The sequence below is a fragment of the Carcharhinus amblyrhynchos genome, chromosome 1 (genome assembly GCF_965287045.1).
Source record: "Carcharhinus amblyrhynchos chromosome 1, sCarAmb.v2.hapA, whole genome shotgun sequence".
NCBI classification, from domain to species: Eukaryota; Metazoa; Chordata; class Chondrichthyes; order Carcharhiniformes; family Carcharhinidae; genus Carcharhinus; species Carcharhinus amblyrhynchos.
The window spans coordinates 164450998-164466726 of record NC_137324.1 but is presented as its reverse complement, the minus strand read 5'-3'; the positions used below and the strand labels follow the sequence as shown (position 1 = coordinate 164466726).

The 15729-nt window shown below is 42.7% G+C and overlaps 1 protein-coding gene across 1 annotated transcript in view; it reads right to left on the bottom strand.

The window, feature by feature from the left end:
* Positions 1 to 15729, bottom strand: part of LOC145347019 (limbin-like) — a 130491-nt gene that overhangs the window by 105237 nt on the left and 9525 nt on the right. The window contains exons 4-8 of the mRNA XM_080194915.1: positions 15438 to 15503; positions 9594 to 9780; positions 8209 to 8318; positions 5328 to 5393; positions 1561 to 1686 (exon numbers count right to left, since the gene is read on the bottom strand). Of these exons, the coding sequence (XP_080051041.1) occupies positions 1561 to 1686; positions 5328 to 5393; positions 8209 to 8318; positions 9594 to 9780; positions 15438 to 15503 (555 nt within the window). The remainder of the gene's footprint in view (positions 1 to 1560; positions 1687 to 5327; positions 5394 to 8208; positions 8319 to 9593; positions 9781 to 15437; positions 15504 to 15729) is intronic.

Genomic DNA, 15729 nt, shown 5'->3' with positions numbered 1-15729 from the left:
CTTCCCCATTGGTTTGTGACATTCAGACAACCTCTTATTCTCCACTGGGAGCTGTGATACTCACAAGAAATCACTCAATTGCGACTGGCTCTCAAACTGCCTCACTGACTCCTCCCATTTAAAACAAAACCCAAAACAGGCAACAACAGGAAGAGATGATGGTAGAAATCTTTCTCAGACAGCATGGCAAATAGGGCATTGATGGTCTTTTATGTTCTGACTGTACTCACACAATGTTTTGGTCTCAGCTACTTTCTACGGTACTATAAAAACATAGAAAATAGGAGCAGGAGTAGGCCATTCAGCCCTTCCAGCCCGCTACGTCATTCATTTTGACCATCAAATTCAATATCCTGATCCCACCATCCCCGATTAATGGAACAGGATATTTGATAGGTGATCAATAAGATACCACCGCTTTCCCATTACCAGCCAAAATGCACTTCTACCTCATGGATGAGTAACAATAATCGTCATGTGACTGTTTGGAGTCACAGAGGTTTGCAACACAGAAACAGGCCCTTCAGTCCAACTTATCCATGCCGTTCTTTTTTCTTAAACCACTAAGCTAGTCCCAATTGACTGCATTTGGCCCATATCCTTCTATATCCATCTCACTCAAATGATAAGTGTCTAAATGCTTTTTAAAAGACAAAACTGTACCCGCCTCTACTACTATCTCTGGTAGCTTGTTCCAAACACTCACCAGCCTCTGTGTGAATAAATTGCCCCTTTGGATTCTTTTGTATCTCTCCCCCTCACCTTAAACCTCTAGTTTTAAACTCCGCTACCTTTGGGAAAAGATATTGACTATCTAGCAGATCTATGCCCTTCATTATTTTATAGACCTCTAAAAGATCACCCCTAAGCCTCCTACGCTCCAGAGAAAAAACTCCCAGTCTATCCAGCCTCTCCTTATAGCTTAATCCATCAAGTCCCAGTAGCATCTTAATAAATCTTTTCTGCACTCTTTCTAGTTTAATAATATCCTTTCTATTATAGGGTGACTAGAACTGTACACAGTATTCCAAGTGTGGCTTTACCAATGTCTTGTACAACTTCAACAAAATGTCCCAACTCCTGTATTCAATGTTCTGACCAATGAAACCAAGCATGCCAAATGCCTTCTTCACTACCCTGTCCGCCTATGACCCCACTTTCAAGGAGCTATGAACCTATATCCCAAGACCTCTTTGTTCTATAACTCTCCCCAATGTCCTACCATTACCCGAGTAAGTCCTGCCCTGGTTCGATCTATAAAAATGCATCATCTCGCAATTATCTAAATTAAATTCCATCTACCATTCGTCAGTCCACTGGCCCAATTGATCAGATCCTGGAATAAAAGGCATCTGTTGAACCAGCTTCTGGCACTTACGCTGTCAACTATGCTGGAGCAGAATCATTGGGCCCAGTTTATTACAAGTCCTCCATTTTGTAACAGAGAGAAGGAACCCAATTTTAGCTGGATGAACACCAACAGCTGACTCACGGACACAGATTGTGCTGGAATCCAAACTAAAACAGCACGAGTATAAAACAACCTCATGGTTCACTGACCTGCTGCAGAGGGCTATTTCTGACTCTTATGAAATGGACCATGATGAGAACTGAACACACCAAGGCAAAGGCAACAATGAATGCAACAATAAATCCAAGGAAGTGGATGCCATGATTTGGAGAAAACTGGAAAAAAAGGATTAAAAAAAAATGACAGGTTAGCTGGCAAAGCCAGTAAACAAATAAATCAAAATAACTTTTCATTCTGATAGCAGGCCCCCGTGTACTTTCCACCAAAAAAACAAGAGTAAAGTCTTGTTTGCTTCTATTTCCTATCAGTAGTTACTGTACAATAGTTACAATAGTTAATGTAAGCCTTACTTGTGACTAATAAACAAACTTTACATTACGTTTACTTTACCTTAACACTGCAGTGAAGTTACTGTGAAAATCCCCTATCTATTTTATACTCTAACATTCTGGGTTAATATAAGGTATGTGTGATGATACTGTGCCTTTAAGAAATGTATTATATCATGTTTTTTGTGAGGGGCATGTTTAAAATTCAGCTCGTTTTACATGCTCAGAATGCAGGCTAATTATTGATTTTCGCTAGGGATGTATTTGCTTTAATCTGAGTTAATGTATTTTTGTTCATTTGGTTTTTTCCCTGGGGTTTCAGAGTAGGGTTTTGATTAGGCTGATGGACAGAGACAGAGAATGGGAGAAGCTAAACTTGCAGCAGAGACTTTTTTTTTATATCTACAATCAGTTATAGTTGGGTTCCATAAGAAGAGATGCATTTCTGTCTGTTCTTCTCTGGAGGCTGCCATTTGGGCTGTCAGAAGACAGATGTCTCTCTTTCCAGAGTTGTTCAAAAATCTCCAAAAATGGAGATAGGTTAGCAGTTAAGATCTTGTCATGTTTACATATTTCACTTGGAAAATGTTAAACAAATTCACTTCTGAAAGTTAAACTGGATTATTAAATAAACTTTGTTTTGAAAGAAGATTCCTAGTGTGTCAATAGAATCATATCTAGAGTGAAATACCTTCTCCTCACACTAATGGCAAAATAAAAAAGCTGCTGGAGTCCAGTCAGGCTTCATAACCTACTTTGTGTTTCTGCTTTGGTATCTTAACAAAAATATATCTAATCGAGGACAAATCGTATTATAAATTATTTTGTTTAAGGTGAAGAATGTCAAAACCTGGAGACTTTATTGAAGTGATTGCATCAATGTGCAATGGAAGTAAAGTGTATCTTCTCCGTCTTAACTTCAAAAAAGTATTTCCTCCTACACCAGGTTCTGAGCCACATTGCCACCTTCACTGGGTGGTATTGAAGGGAAGAGTCTGTCTCACATGCTCGGATAGACATCTCCCTAGTGTCAGGAGCAGAATCACGAGCTCTACACAAATTTGCTGACTTTGTGAAAGTCTTCGACACTATAAGCCGACAAGGCCTGTGGAGGGTCATGTCAAAGTTCGGCTGCCCCCCCAAATTCATTCAGATGGTACGTCAATTCCACGATGGCCAGAGTACTGGATGGCGGAGAATCCTCTGAGCCATTCCCAGTCACCAATGGTGTCAAACAGGGCTGTGTGCTTTTACCCACACTGTTCAGCACGATATTTGCTGCCATGCTGAATGGTGCCTTCCATGACAGTGTTGCTGGAATCACCCTCAAGTAAAGAGTGGATGGGAAGCTCTTCAACTTGAGGAGACTTCAAGCTATTACCAAAGTGAAGGAGACTGGTCAGAGACTTCCTCTTTGCCGATGACTGCACCCTGTATACTGGCTAAGACAATAAGAAGTCTCACAACACCAGGTTCAAGTCCAACAGGTTTATTTGGTAGTAAACGCCACTAGCTTTCGGAACGCTGTTCCTTTGTCAGGTGAGTGGAGAGTTCTGATCACAGAACTCTTAGAGCCAGAGATGCAAGTCAGTACGGACAAATTTTCCATGGCTTGTGATGACTTTGCTCTCAACATCAACATTAAAAAGACCAAAGTCATGCACCAGCCTGCTCCTCATGCACTGTACACAGAACCCATAATCACAATCAAAGGGCAGAAACTACAGGCAATGGACCAGTTCACTTATTTTGGCATCACCCTCTCCCAAACAGTAACTATTGATACAGAAGTTAACTGCAGAATAGCAAAGGCAAGTTCTGCTTTCGATAGACTGCGCTCCATTTTATGGGAATGTCAAGGAATCAGCCCAGCAACAAAACTAAAGGTCTACAGCGCCACGGTACTCACTACCCTCCTGTATGCCTGTGAAGTGTGGACTGTGTATTGAAGGCATGCAAGACAGCTCAATCATTTCCACATGACTTGTCTTCACAGAATATTACGCATCAGATGGCAAGACGAAGTACCAGACACTCAAGTTCTCTCTGGAGCAAATCCACCATCAGTTCACACACTGCTGATGAGAGAGCAGACCCGGTGGGCAGGTCACGTCATCCTTATGTCAGACGAGTCATATCCAAACAGCTCCTTTTTGGGGAACTCTCTGCTGGAAGGCGCTCACATGGAGGGCAGAAGAAACGTTTCAAAGTCACACTCAAGGCCTCCCTGAAGTCGCTTGACATAGACATGACCACCTGGGAAATGCTGGCACAAAACCGCCCAACTGGCGCTGTCTCATCACAAAGGCTGTCAACCTTACGAAGCAAGGTGCATTGCTGAAGCACAAGTTAAGTGCAAGCTGCGCAAATCCAGAGCGACCAGCGCAACAACTACAGTGCCTACACAAGTTTGTCCAATATGTTCCAGGACATTTCATGCCCAAATTGGCCTGTTCAGTCATCTTCGGGCACACCGCAATCAGCCTCAAAATGACTCATGGTGTCATGGTCCTCATCGATGATGATGGACAAAGAACAATTTAAGGGAGGTGATGAAGATGTACCTGCTGGCTAGAGAGCTGGTGAGAGCTCTGAGTCATCTCTTTTCAGGGAGGCCCATTGAATCAAATGCTAATCAGACACTTAATTGGATATCAGCAGTCAGGGGCCTACTGGGTGGAAGTCCCACCTCCCACCCCCAAGGGCTGCCAGTCAATAGAGACCAACAGTTGTGTACCACTCAACAATTAGTGCAGGAGCAGTGGCTTTCACTAACAATGAATGCATCGGAAGCCCGGGATCACTAGCGGGTCCGCGGCACATGTAAATAAGCGTAAGATGGAGGTTGGAGGAGAGGTGGAGGGTGCTTCCTGATGTCTAGTACCTTAATGAGGCAGCAAGTGCCTTTGAACGAGGGACCCCCACCCCCAAATCCTGCTAGCAACCTTGACAGGATTTGCATCTTGGGCTTCCCGCCTGGAAACAATTGCCCACTTACAATTCTGAATTGGTGGTGGGGCATCCACAAGCCTTCCTGCCTCAGCCTTAATTGGGGCAAAAGTGGGAAGGCACTGGGGTGCTCGCACTGCCCGATTAAATCCATGCCACTGCTTTTGGGGAGGGTATTAAATTCTATCCAATATTCTAGTCAGTTCAACAGAGCTACTACCACTGGATTAGAAGTCCCCAGATTAATTTTACGCAGGATTCATAAAGCTAACAATTCAACCAAGCAGGGCTGGATGACATATTTTCCCTCAGAGGTGAAAATGATAATGCACAAACCCATTCTATTACTTAATTCCCAGACCTGAATTAATTTAATTATATCGGCAGATTGTGCAATGTGCAGATTTTGCAAACCCGTATATCAATAGCAGGATTGCCACATGTACAGTCAAAGCAAGCCTTTAAATAATAGCACTTCAACACATGGTAATCAAGCCTGCAAAGCATAATCAATTTACCTGAACAACTGCTTCCTTAGTCAGTGTGAAGTCTGCCACCAGGGGTGCGACCTGAATATAACCATCCTGCGAGACATGATTATAGATTTTATTGATCTTATGTTACAGTTTGGCAAGATTCAACAGCAACAACTACAAACAAGATCAGGTCATATACAATAATTACCTGTGGTAATTTCCAATCCAGTGTAAGTATTATGCATAAACAAAGAAATAAGTTGGCGATTACTCGGTTACACATCGATGTAAATAAAATACATGGTGTAAATAAATAAACAAAGAGTCTTTTGAACGATGGCTGGTAATTAAAGGGAATAACTACAGTGTCACAGCACCAAGGACCCAAGTTCCATTCCAGCCTTGGGTGACTTGTCTGTGTGGCGTTTGCACATTCTCCTCTTGTCAGTGCGAGTTTCCTCCAGGTGCCCCGGTTTCCTCCCACAGTCCAAAGAAGTGCAGATTAGGTGGATTGGCCATGCTAAATTGCCCCTTAGTATTCAAAAGTGTGTATGCCAGGTGGTTTAGCTATAGTAAACGTGCGGGGTTATGGGGATAAGACAAAGAGGAGGGCCTGGATGGAAGCCCTTTAGAATTGCAGTCTCAATGGTCTGGATGGCCTCTCTCTGCATGGTAGGGATTCTATGGTTAGCTACATGGTGCCAGGCAGCTCACAGCTTCTCCAATGCATGCATGAGTGCCCACTCAAAGTAATAAACAGGATTGAGAGAGTTTATTTCCCACTTCTAAAGGTGCACAACAAATTTGAGGTCGTCATAGGGAAAGTGTTGGGGTTCACACAAGTATTGCTACATTAATAAAAGAAACACTGACAGGACCACATTTGCATTAATATGACTTCTGTTTGCCTTCATTGTTATAGCATTTGCTCCTTACAGAGTGATGGATTTGAAGCTCTGAGAAAATACAAGAACGAGACATGAATTTACATTTCTTTGTTATTGAGTTCGATTATTTGAGGAAACAGGCCTGAGGGAGGTGATATGATTGAGCTGTTTACAATGATAGAATATTGAATGGAACATATTTGAATATTATTTCTAAACGGAGGCTATGATAAAGTTGAAAATAAATTAGAAGTCAGGATGGAGGAATTTTTTTCTCCCAGAGGACTCTCACTATTTCAGAATCCTGCAATCAGTACACTGCAGAAGGTCAGCCAGCCCATCGAACCTGCACAGGCCCTCTGAAAGAGCTTCCTATCTCGTCACACTCCTGTGCCTTATCCCTGTAACTTTGCAGATTACTAATTTTCAACTAGCAATTCCCTTTTGAATACCTCGATTAAACCTATTTCCACCCACCCTATCAGGAAGTTCATTCCACACTCCAGTCACCCTGAGTGAAGAACCTTTCCTCACATTTTTACTCCTTTTGCCCATTATTTTGAATCTGTGCCCTTTAGTTCTTGATGTACTCTCGAGAGGGAACAATTTCTCACTATTCACCCTGTCTACACCTGTCGGGATCTTGAATATCTCCATCCATTAAGTTTCTTCTCAGCCTTGTTTTCTCCAAGGAAAACAGTCCCAATCTCTCCAATCTATCCTCAGCTACAATTATTTGTCACTGGATCACTTTTGTGCATCTCCTCTGTACTCTTGCCCATGCCTTCACATGTCCTCAAGTCAGCCACTCAAAATGTAACACAGTACTCCAGATGAGGCCTATCTTCTACAAGTTCAACATGACCTTCTCACTCCTGTATTTACAACAGATTCATGGTAAATGCGATGAGTGTGTCTATAGTATTGTTCTTGCGTGGAAGGCATGACAAATTTTTTTGAGTGAGAAGACTCTAACGGTGTACGCATTAGCTATCTGTGCCTAGATTCTAAAAATGAAAGGGAAATGTTCTAAGGTAGTGCAGTAAGAAGTGTTCAATTGAGGACTCCTGAAAAAGGTTAATAATCACAAGTTTAAAAATCAAATAAGCTACTATAAGAGAATCAAAGGCCTTTTATAAAAGTCTTCGCAGATATACACCAAGGCCTTTAGTCTGAGAGAATTCATTAAATCAGATATTTGGAACTGAAAGAATGGAGCGATAGCCACAGTCACCATCACAAACTAGGTCATCACCGATAACTTGCAATTATGATGGATTAGGTTAGCTAACATGATTAAGTCTTTACACTGATTGGATATTATAATTAAGCATAGTTCTTGGGTCAAAGTGAGGTGACTGTGATTGGTTTTAATATCTGTAAATTATGAATAAGTAGATAGAGAAACTCCTATAACTTGATTAGTATATGTTAATTGCTTGTAATCAAATTTGAAACTCTAACTGCTTGTGTATTCCTAAATTCTGGGCTCTGGGTAGTCCGGCAGTGGCCTGTGACTTTCCAGGAATCTTGCTATATAGTATTAAGACAGCTGTTTAGGAGAACTTGAAGGGTAAAGTTGTGAACAATTATAAGGTTGATATCAAAGCCCGTAACAACTCCAAAGCTCGTTACAGGCACTGGAACATCAAGCTTTCGGCAAGAGACTAAAGGAGTTCAAGCTATTCTCCTGAAGAAAATAATGAAGGCAAACATGCAAGTTTCTTAAATAAGAGGGCACATAGGTTAGTATAGAGTTAGAAAGGTATTCGGTACAAAAACCACAAACAAATTAGACTTAATTTAATAAATAACCTTTCATGCCCACCAGTTGCCACATCTTGGAATAAACCTCTGCCTAGTGCAAAACCTATCAGTAAATCACCAGATCAATATCCTAAAGGGGTTCTCTCTCAGATGTACTGTTCTTCCCTCTAGAAAAGTACCTGGTATCAACAAGATCCACCAACAGCATCAGGGTGAAGAACCTTATTTATTAATCAGGTAGAAGATGAAATAATCTTTAAGCAGAATACCTGTGAGACATTGCCAAAGTTGAGGTAGGCAGGTAATGAAATATTCCTCCAGTCCTGGGACTCTTCGGCATTTAATACTGCAGTATAACTTATTGCGTAATATTCACCAGCTGGCAAACAAAAGATGAAATGGATATTTTAGTACAAGCGCCTAGAAAGGTTTTTGGAGCCCTTCCTGTCAGTTTAACCTTGGATTCTCACAATGGTCTCTGAAGTAAAAGGTGAGATCGTTTTGCTCATTCCCACTGACAGTGATCCCCCACCACGGGATCCTCAGAGGTACAGGGTGCCAAAAACAGGAAATCCCATTGATAGCGGCCTAGAAGATCCCACCACCAGTCGCCTCCATAAAACATTCTGCAGAGGGTGCGGAAAATCCTGCCCATAATATGACATTCCACAAATGATTTCAAATGTCAAAACGAAATTAAGTGCTTCCAACTAACAAGCAAGTTGATTATCATTAAGGCAAGGCTAGTTGTCCTTCTTTGCCATAGACATAGGCCACCAACCTCTGATGCTTCACCCAACTGCCCACTCTTCAACGGCAATCTAGAGTGTGTCCAGGATTCTCCAATCTCATTCATCCTGCCAGCGAGAACAGAGAATTTAGCACTCAGCCAAAACTCCATTCACTGCTTCGGGATGATGGGCAATAAATATTGATCTTGCAGCTTCATTTTGTAAGGGAAAGTAAATACAAACCTCACGTAGGATCAACACAACTATCACATTCAATCACTGAGACCATCATAGGCAAGTATGATGGGCGGCACGGTAGCACAGTGGTTAGCACTGCTGGCTCACAGCACCAGGACCCAGATTTGATTCCTGGCTTGGGTCACTCACTATCTGTGTGGAATTTGCATATTCTCCCCATGCTTGCATTGGTTTCCTCCGGGTGCTCCGGTTTCTTCCCACCATCCAAAGATGTATGGGTTTGGTGAATTGGCCATGCTAAATTGCTCCTTAGCATTTGCGGGGCTAGCTCCTGTAAATGCATTGGGTTATGGGAATCGAGCCTGGGGTGAGATTGTAGTCGGTGCAGACTTGATGGGCTGAATGGCCTCCTTCTGCACTGTAGGGATTCTATTCCATGAAGCAGTTTGTATTAGAGAGGCCGGAGTGCAACCTTCATACTATGGATTTTCTAAAGCAGTTGATTTATCAGTTAAAAGTTAATGAGACACTACTAAACAGCAAATTACAGCAGCACTTTAATAGATTGATTGAGCAAATGATAAAACACAAAGTAGAAGATCTACTATGTTTCAATGACACGCACATAATTAAATACAAATAAGTATCTACGATATATTCAATTTTATCGCTGAAGTTGTAGCATGACTTGATACATTGTATGTAAACACCGAGGAGCACCATACCTTGAAGAGATTCTTTGGTGTATGTCTGGAATCCCACTTCAGTTTCCTGCCCCATGTTACTCTGAATGCTTAGTCCACTAATCGTATCTCGGATATTAAGCTGTGAAATGTTAAATGTGGACGGCGCAGCCAAACTGCGTATTATTAGCTTCACAGTCACAATCTGGGATGCATTTTTTCCAGCCACCTGTGAAAGAGAATAGTGTATTATTGCATGCATTCGATTCATATATGTAAACCATGCATGTACCTATGTAACAAAAGTTTAGGTCAGTTACATGCAATGCCATTAACTTTCCATATAAAGGCTGATGGAAGTGATTTTGGATTTCGGGCAAGGTGTTAGGGTTCCCTATTAAATGCCTCTCCCAATTTTTGTTTCCTATGACTTATTGATAGCCTTCAGTCATCCCTTTAAGGGGCAGCATTCAGGGTAGCCCTATTTTGGAAACAGGGCCTCAACCAGGAACTGCGCCTTGCACACAAAAGCATTATTGTTGATTTAAAGCACAGACCTTGAATGCTTCTACTGAATTCTTCATCAGGTGATACACTTCCAACGCAGCACGAGTGTGAACATGATGCCTGCCACATTGGACACAAAGGCACCTGTTTTAAAACCACGGCAGCATCAGTTAACGGAATCCCCACCTTGCAGAGGAGGCCATTCAGCCCGTTGAGCCTACACCAACAGGATTCCCACCCAGGCCCCATCCCCCATGTATTTATCCTGCTAATCCCCCTGACACTAAGGGGCAATTTAGCATGGCCAATCCACCTAACCTGCATGTCTTTGGACCATGGAAGGAAACCGGATCACCCAGAGGAAACCCACGCAGACACGGGGAGAACGTGCAAACTCCACACAGACAATCACCTGAGGCCAGAATTGAACCCGGTTCCCTGGTGCTGTGAGACTGTGCCACAATGCTGCCCTAAGATTCTATCCTCTATGATTCAAAAGGTAAATGCATTTTCCAATAGCTAGTCCAATATCATTTAAAAACAGATCAAATAAATATGTCAAAAGGAGCAATTTAAAAAAGGGAGCAGGCTGGGAAATTCAATTACAAAAGATTTATCATGTTAAAGAGACAGTAAATACTCCATCTGTGCCAAATTTCATATTATTCTATAAGTAGAACACAATCTATATATATTAAAATGGAGACGAGAAACTTCTTCTCTCTGAAGGTCACTAGTCTGTGGAATTCTCTTCCCCAGAGAGCAGTGGAAGCTGTGTCATTGAATATTCTTATGGCTCAGTTCAATAGATTTTTGAGTTGCAAGGGAATCAAAGATTATAGTGAGTAGAGAGGAAAGTAGAGTTGCAATCAAAATCAGATCAATCAAATAGCAGATCAGGCTTGAAGGGCCAAATGGCCCCCTCCTGCTCCTAATTTGTAGGTTATAATAAACCATGTGCCACCCAGTGGTTGGATTCTTCAGTGAAATTTAACATTTTGTATTCCAATATAAAGGATAATGCACCATCTCTTGGTCAGAATATTGTACTACATCAACAGAACTTGACTGCTCCGCTAAACTTCCAAATTACTAGGAGCTGAATGATACATGGTGCAAACAGCATGCCTCCCCGTCCCCTCCTCACATTGGTTCCCAGCAGACCTGCCCTTGCAGCCATAAAGTGCCGCAGGGATGATTAATGAGGGCCGTGTGGGACCTACACCCCACATCCCACCCTGCCAGCAGCTCCATCATTTCCAGCAGTGGCAGGAAAGTGTCAGTGGTTGCATCCAGGACTGCTGGTGAAGAGAGGAAGGACCCCAAGGTCCTGAATCCCTGGAGCAGCTAGTTTTGGGGTCTTGGGCCAGGAGGATTTGGTAGGTTAGAGAGAGGGGGCAGTGGGTGAGGGGGAGTTTAAAGGAGGGAATTGGGTTGAAAGAAAGGGGGTGGCACAGTGGTTAGCACTGCTGTCTCACAGCGTCAGGGGCCTGGGTTTGATGCTGGCCTTGAGTGCCAGCCTGAGTGGTGTTTGCACATTTTCCCCGTGTCTGTGTGGATTTTTTGATCTGATTTGATTTATTATTATCAAATGTATTAATATACAGTGAAAAGTATTGTTTCTTGCGCACTATACAGACAAAGTGTGGAGATGCCGGCATTGGACCGGGATAGGCATAGTAAGAAGTCTTACAACACCAGGTTAAAGTCCAGCAGGTTTATTTGGTAGCATGAGCTTTTGGAACTCTGCTCCTTCATCAGGTGAGTCACCTTCTTCTGCACTGTCAGGATTCTATAATTCTACGGATAGGCAAAGGGAAGCCCGCGAAGGGTGACTCTTGCCCACCCTTCTCATGCTTCATAAACAATTAGTTTTTAAAATTGAGCTCCCCATTCCTGCCCTGCATGATTACAAGCCTGATTGACCTTTAATTGGTGGTGTTGCATGTAAAATTTGGATTACAATTCTGGCACCCGCATGCAACACCCCCAACCCCACACTCCCCCCCACATGCATTAGAAGGGTGAGCTTGGCGGTGAGCAGAATGTTGGGGACCCACCCCATTTACCTACTCTCATCCCTCTCTCCCCATGGGGAACACACCTGTTGGGGACATGTAAAGTTCAGCCCACGCGCCTTCAACACCACCCCAAAAACATCATTAGTTCTGGATATCATAGCATTTAAAAACAAATTGCACCATGGCTGTAAGCCGTCTATTGATAAAAGAGGAGAAGACCATCTCTCTGATGAGACATTTCTCTCCTGGATCGTTTGAGTGTGGCCAAACCACAGCTTGCGCTGTAGCTTTGTGATGGAGCAGGGCAGCAGACAACCCCAAAGCTACATCAGCTGTAATGGGGATTGAACCCCCTGAGCTGTTAGTGTTATTCTGAACCACACGTTAACTGTCTAGCCAACTGAGCTAACCAGCCCCCCACCCACTCCCATGAGACATTAAACCAAGTATATTATTTCCTATTTTTGGGTGTGATCCTCTGGCCTTCCCTCAGCGTTCTCTTTAGCGGCAGGAGATGGTGCACTGTTTGCTGGCAGCAGCATCTTCTGGTTCCACTGTTATCAATGGGAATTCCTACTGATGCCACCCCACGCCTTTAGGAAATCTGTAGCAGGAGATGCTCCGCTAGCGCAATGACAGAATCCCGCCGGCATGTACGGCTGAAGAATTTTAGCCTTTATCTGTCTGTTTAAACTGTGCAGAGCCCAGGTCTCACTGACAGCAACAGAGGATAGCACAGTGGCACAGTGGTTAGCAGTGCTGCCTCACAGCGCCAGGGAACCGGGTTCGATTCCGGGCTTGGATCAATGCCTGTGTGGAGCCTGCATGTTCTCCCTGTATCTGTGTGGGTTTCCTCAGGGTGCTCCAGTTTCCTCCCAGTCCAAGGATGTGCTGGTTAGGTGGATTGGCCATGCTAAATTGTCCCTTAGTGGTATGGGAAGAGGAACAACAACAAACTTCTCAGCAATATTTTGTCATTTGTGAAACTCCGATGTGTGTGCAGAGAGACAGTGAGCACACTAGAGGGCACAATTAGCTAATAATTCTTCACTGAAAATGGAAGATCTTCATGTAAATAAAACAAGTCTCAACTTACGCCATGCAGCACATGTCAGCTGTACTTTTAAGTTCCAATACCAGCAACAAAATTCTGCATTAAAAGTTCTTTATATTTTCTTTCTGTAAGTATCCATAAAGCATTGCTCTTCTGTATTATCACAGCTTTAGAGAGAAAGCTCATGTTGTATTAAACAAACCTGATGAAGGAATGCCTCATGGATGCATTCTCCTGTGTTTGTCTATCTTATTTATCACAGAATCTGACCTACTTCTTACACACAAATTTTATCCAGTCTTTACAAAACTTTTTTTAGACACAACTGATTTCCTACATATAGTTTGGGCGTAGTCTTTCTATAATTAGCTATAAATCTTATAAGTATAGCATTTGCATTTCTAATCACAGAGTCTTTACAGTGCGAAGGAGACCCATTCAGCCCATTGAGTCTGCACTGGCTCTCTGAAACAGCATTCTAGTTAGTTCCATTCTCCTGCCTTATCCCCATAACCTTGTTTATTCTCTCTTTTTGGACAATAGTCAAACCAGCCTCCACTACCCTCTCAGGAAATTTGTTTGAGGTTCCAACCTCTATCTGGGTGCGCAAATGTTTCCTCACATCACTTTTAATCCTCTTGCCTATTATTTTGAGTCACATTCTTGATGGCACAAATCAATTCCGGTCTCCCAGGCTGCCTGGATCCACTACAGTTTGCCTACAGCCGCAACAGGTCCACAGCAAACACCATCACCATGGCCCTACACTCAACCCTGGAACATCTAGATAACAAGGACATCTATGTCAGACTCCTATTTATTGACTACAGCTCAGCCTTCAACATCATTATTCCTACAAAACTCATCTTCAAACTCTGTGCCTGGATCTCAGCTCCCCGCTCTGCAACTGGATCCGAGACCTCCTAACCCATAGCTCGTAATCAGTAAACATAGGCAACAGCATCTCCTTCACGATCATCCTCAACACCGGTGTTTCACAAGACTCTTTCCTCAGCCCCTTACTACATTCCTTATATACCTAAGACTGTGTGGCCAAATTCCCCACCAACTCAATTTTCAAGTTTGCTCACGACACCACCGTAGTGGGTCAGATCTCAAACAATGATGAGACAGAGTACAAGAAAGAGAATGAGAATCTGGTGAGATGGTGTGATGACAACAATTTTGCACTTAGATGGTGAAAGCTGCTAAGCTGTTCAATCATAAAAGGCCTCACAACAAAGTCTGACGTTCACACATTTGAAGCAGCTGCAATCACTGGTTTGAGATCAATAGTGGAAACTGGTCACAATTCTCAATTTGGTAACTCAAAGGCTGTGAAGTACCCTAACTGTGGACTCAGCACAGGTAAGGACAGAATCGATAATTTGATCTGGGTGGCAAAGCCTCATATAAATAGTTATTTTCTCCAAGTTCTGATGAACTGCTTGTGTATTTCCAATGTTTTCATTTCTATTTTATATTTTTGTTCGATCGTAGCATATGCATACATACATTCACCAATATTTTGTCATACAACTTGTTCATTTTCCTCACGGACTACAATATCAATCTCTCAACTATTAACTTGTTTAACATTGTTCCAGCTGGAAGTTGGATCCATAAATAGATTCATTTATTCATTTTTCTCCCAATACTTATTGCCCATCCCTAATTGCCTTTGACTGGATATTTAAGAGTTAATCACATTGCTATGTAAGTTAAAGTTTATTTATTAGTGTCACAAGTAGGGTCATATTAACACTGCAATTAAGTTATTCTGAAAATCATCCTGGTCGTCACACTCCAGCTCCTGTTCGGGTACACTGATGGAGAATTTAGCATGGTCAACGCACCTAACCACAGCACATCTTTTGGACTGTGGAAGGATCCACAGGAAACTCACGCTGACATGAGAAGACCAAGCAGACTCCGCACAGAAAGTGACCCAAGCCAAAATTCGAACCCAGGTCACTGCCGTTGTAATGGAGCAGTGCTAACCACTGTGCTACCGTGTCGCTGTGGATCTGGAGTCACATGTAGGCCAGGCCAGGTAAGGACGGCAGATTTCCTTCCCTAAAGCACATCATTAGACTTAGCAGCTGCCTTGGTGGGATATGAACCTTTACCTTGGCTCACTAGATTACTAGTCCAGTGACAATACCACAAACCACTACATTGCCTCCCCCCAACCATGTGTGAATGTTTCAATCATTAGGATATTTGAACACAACACACTGTAAATATAATTGCTGTTAGCTTCAGCAGCTTTTTTCGTGGTACAGAAGGTAGCAAAAAACTCACCTCAGCACATTTCTGAAAAGTCAAGTTGAAAGGTGTAGAAGCTGCAGTCTCTTCCTTGTTTCTGTGCTGTTGGAAATGCAAGATACATTACAGTGACTGGTAACAAGAGCAGTTAGCTAAATGGCAACACTAGCACTAGCTCCTACACCATCAGCATACATCCAGTGAGGACTCAGTCCCTTCAACTCTATCACATAAGAAGTTGATTGTGTAATCCCGGGCTCCCAACAAACGCAGCGACTGCAAGGAGTACAAGTCAGGAAAACACAACCTTAGCCTGATGTAAGCTATA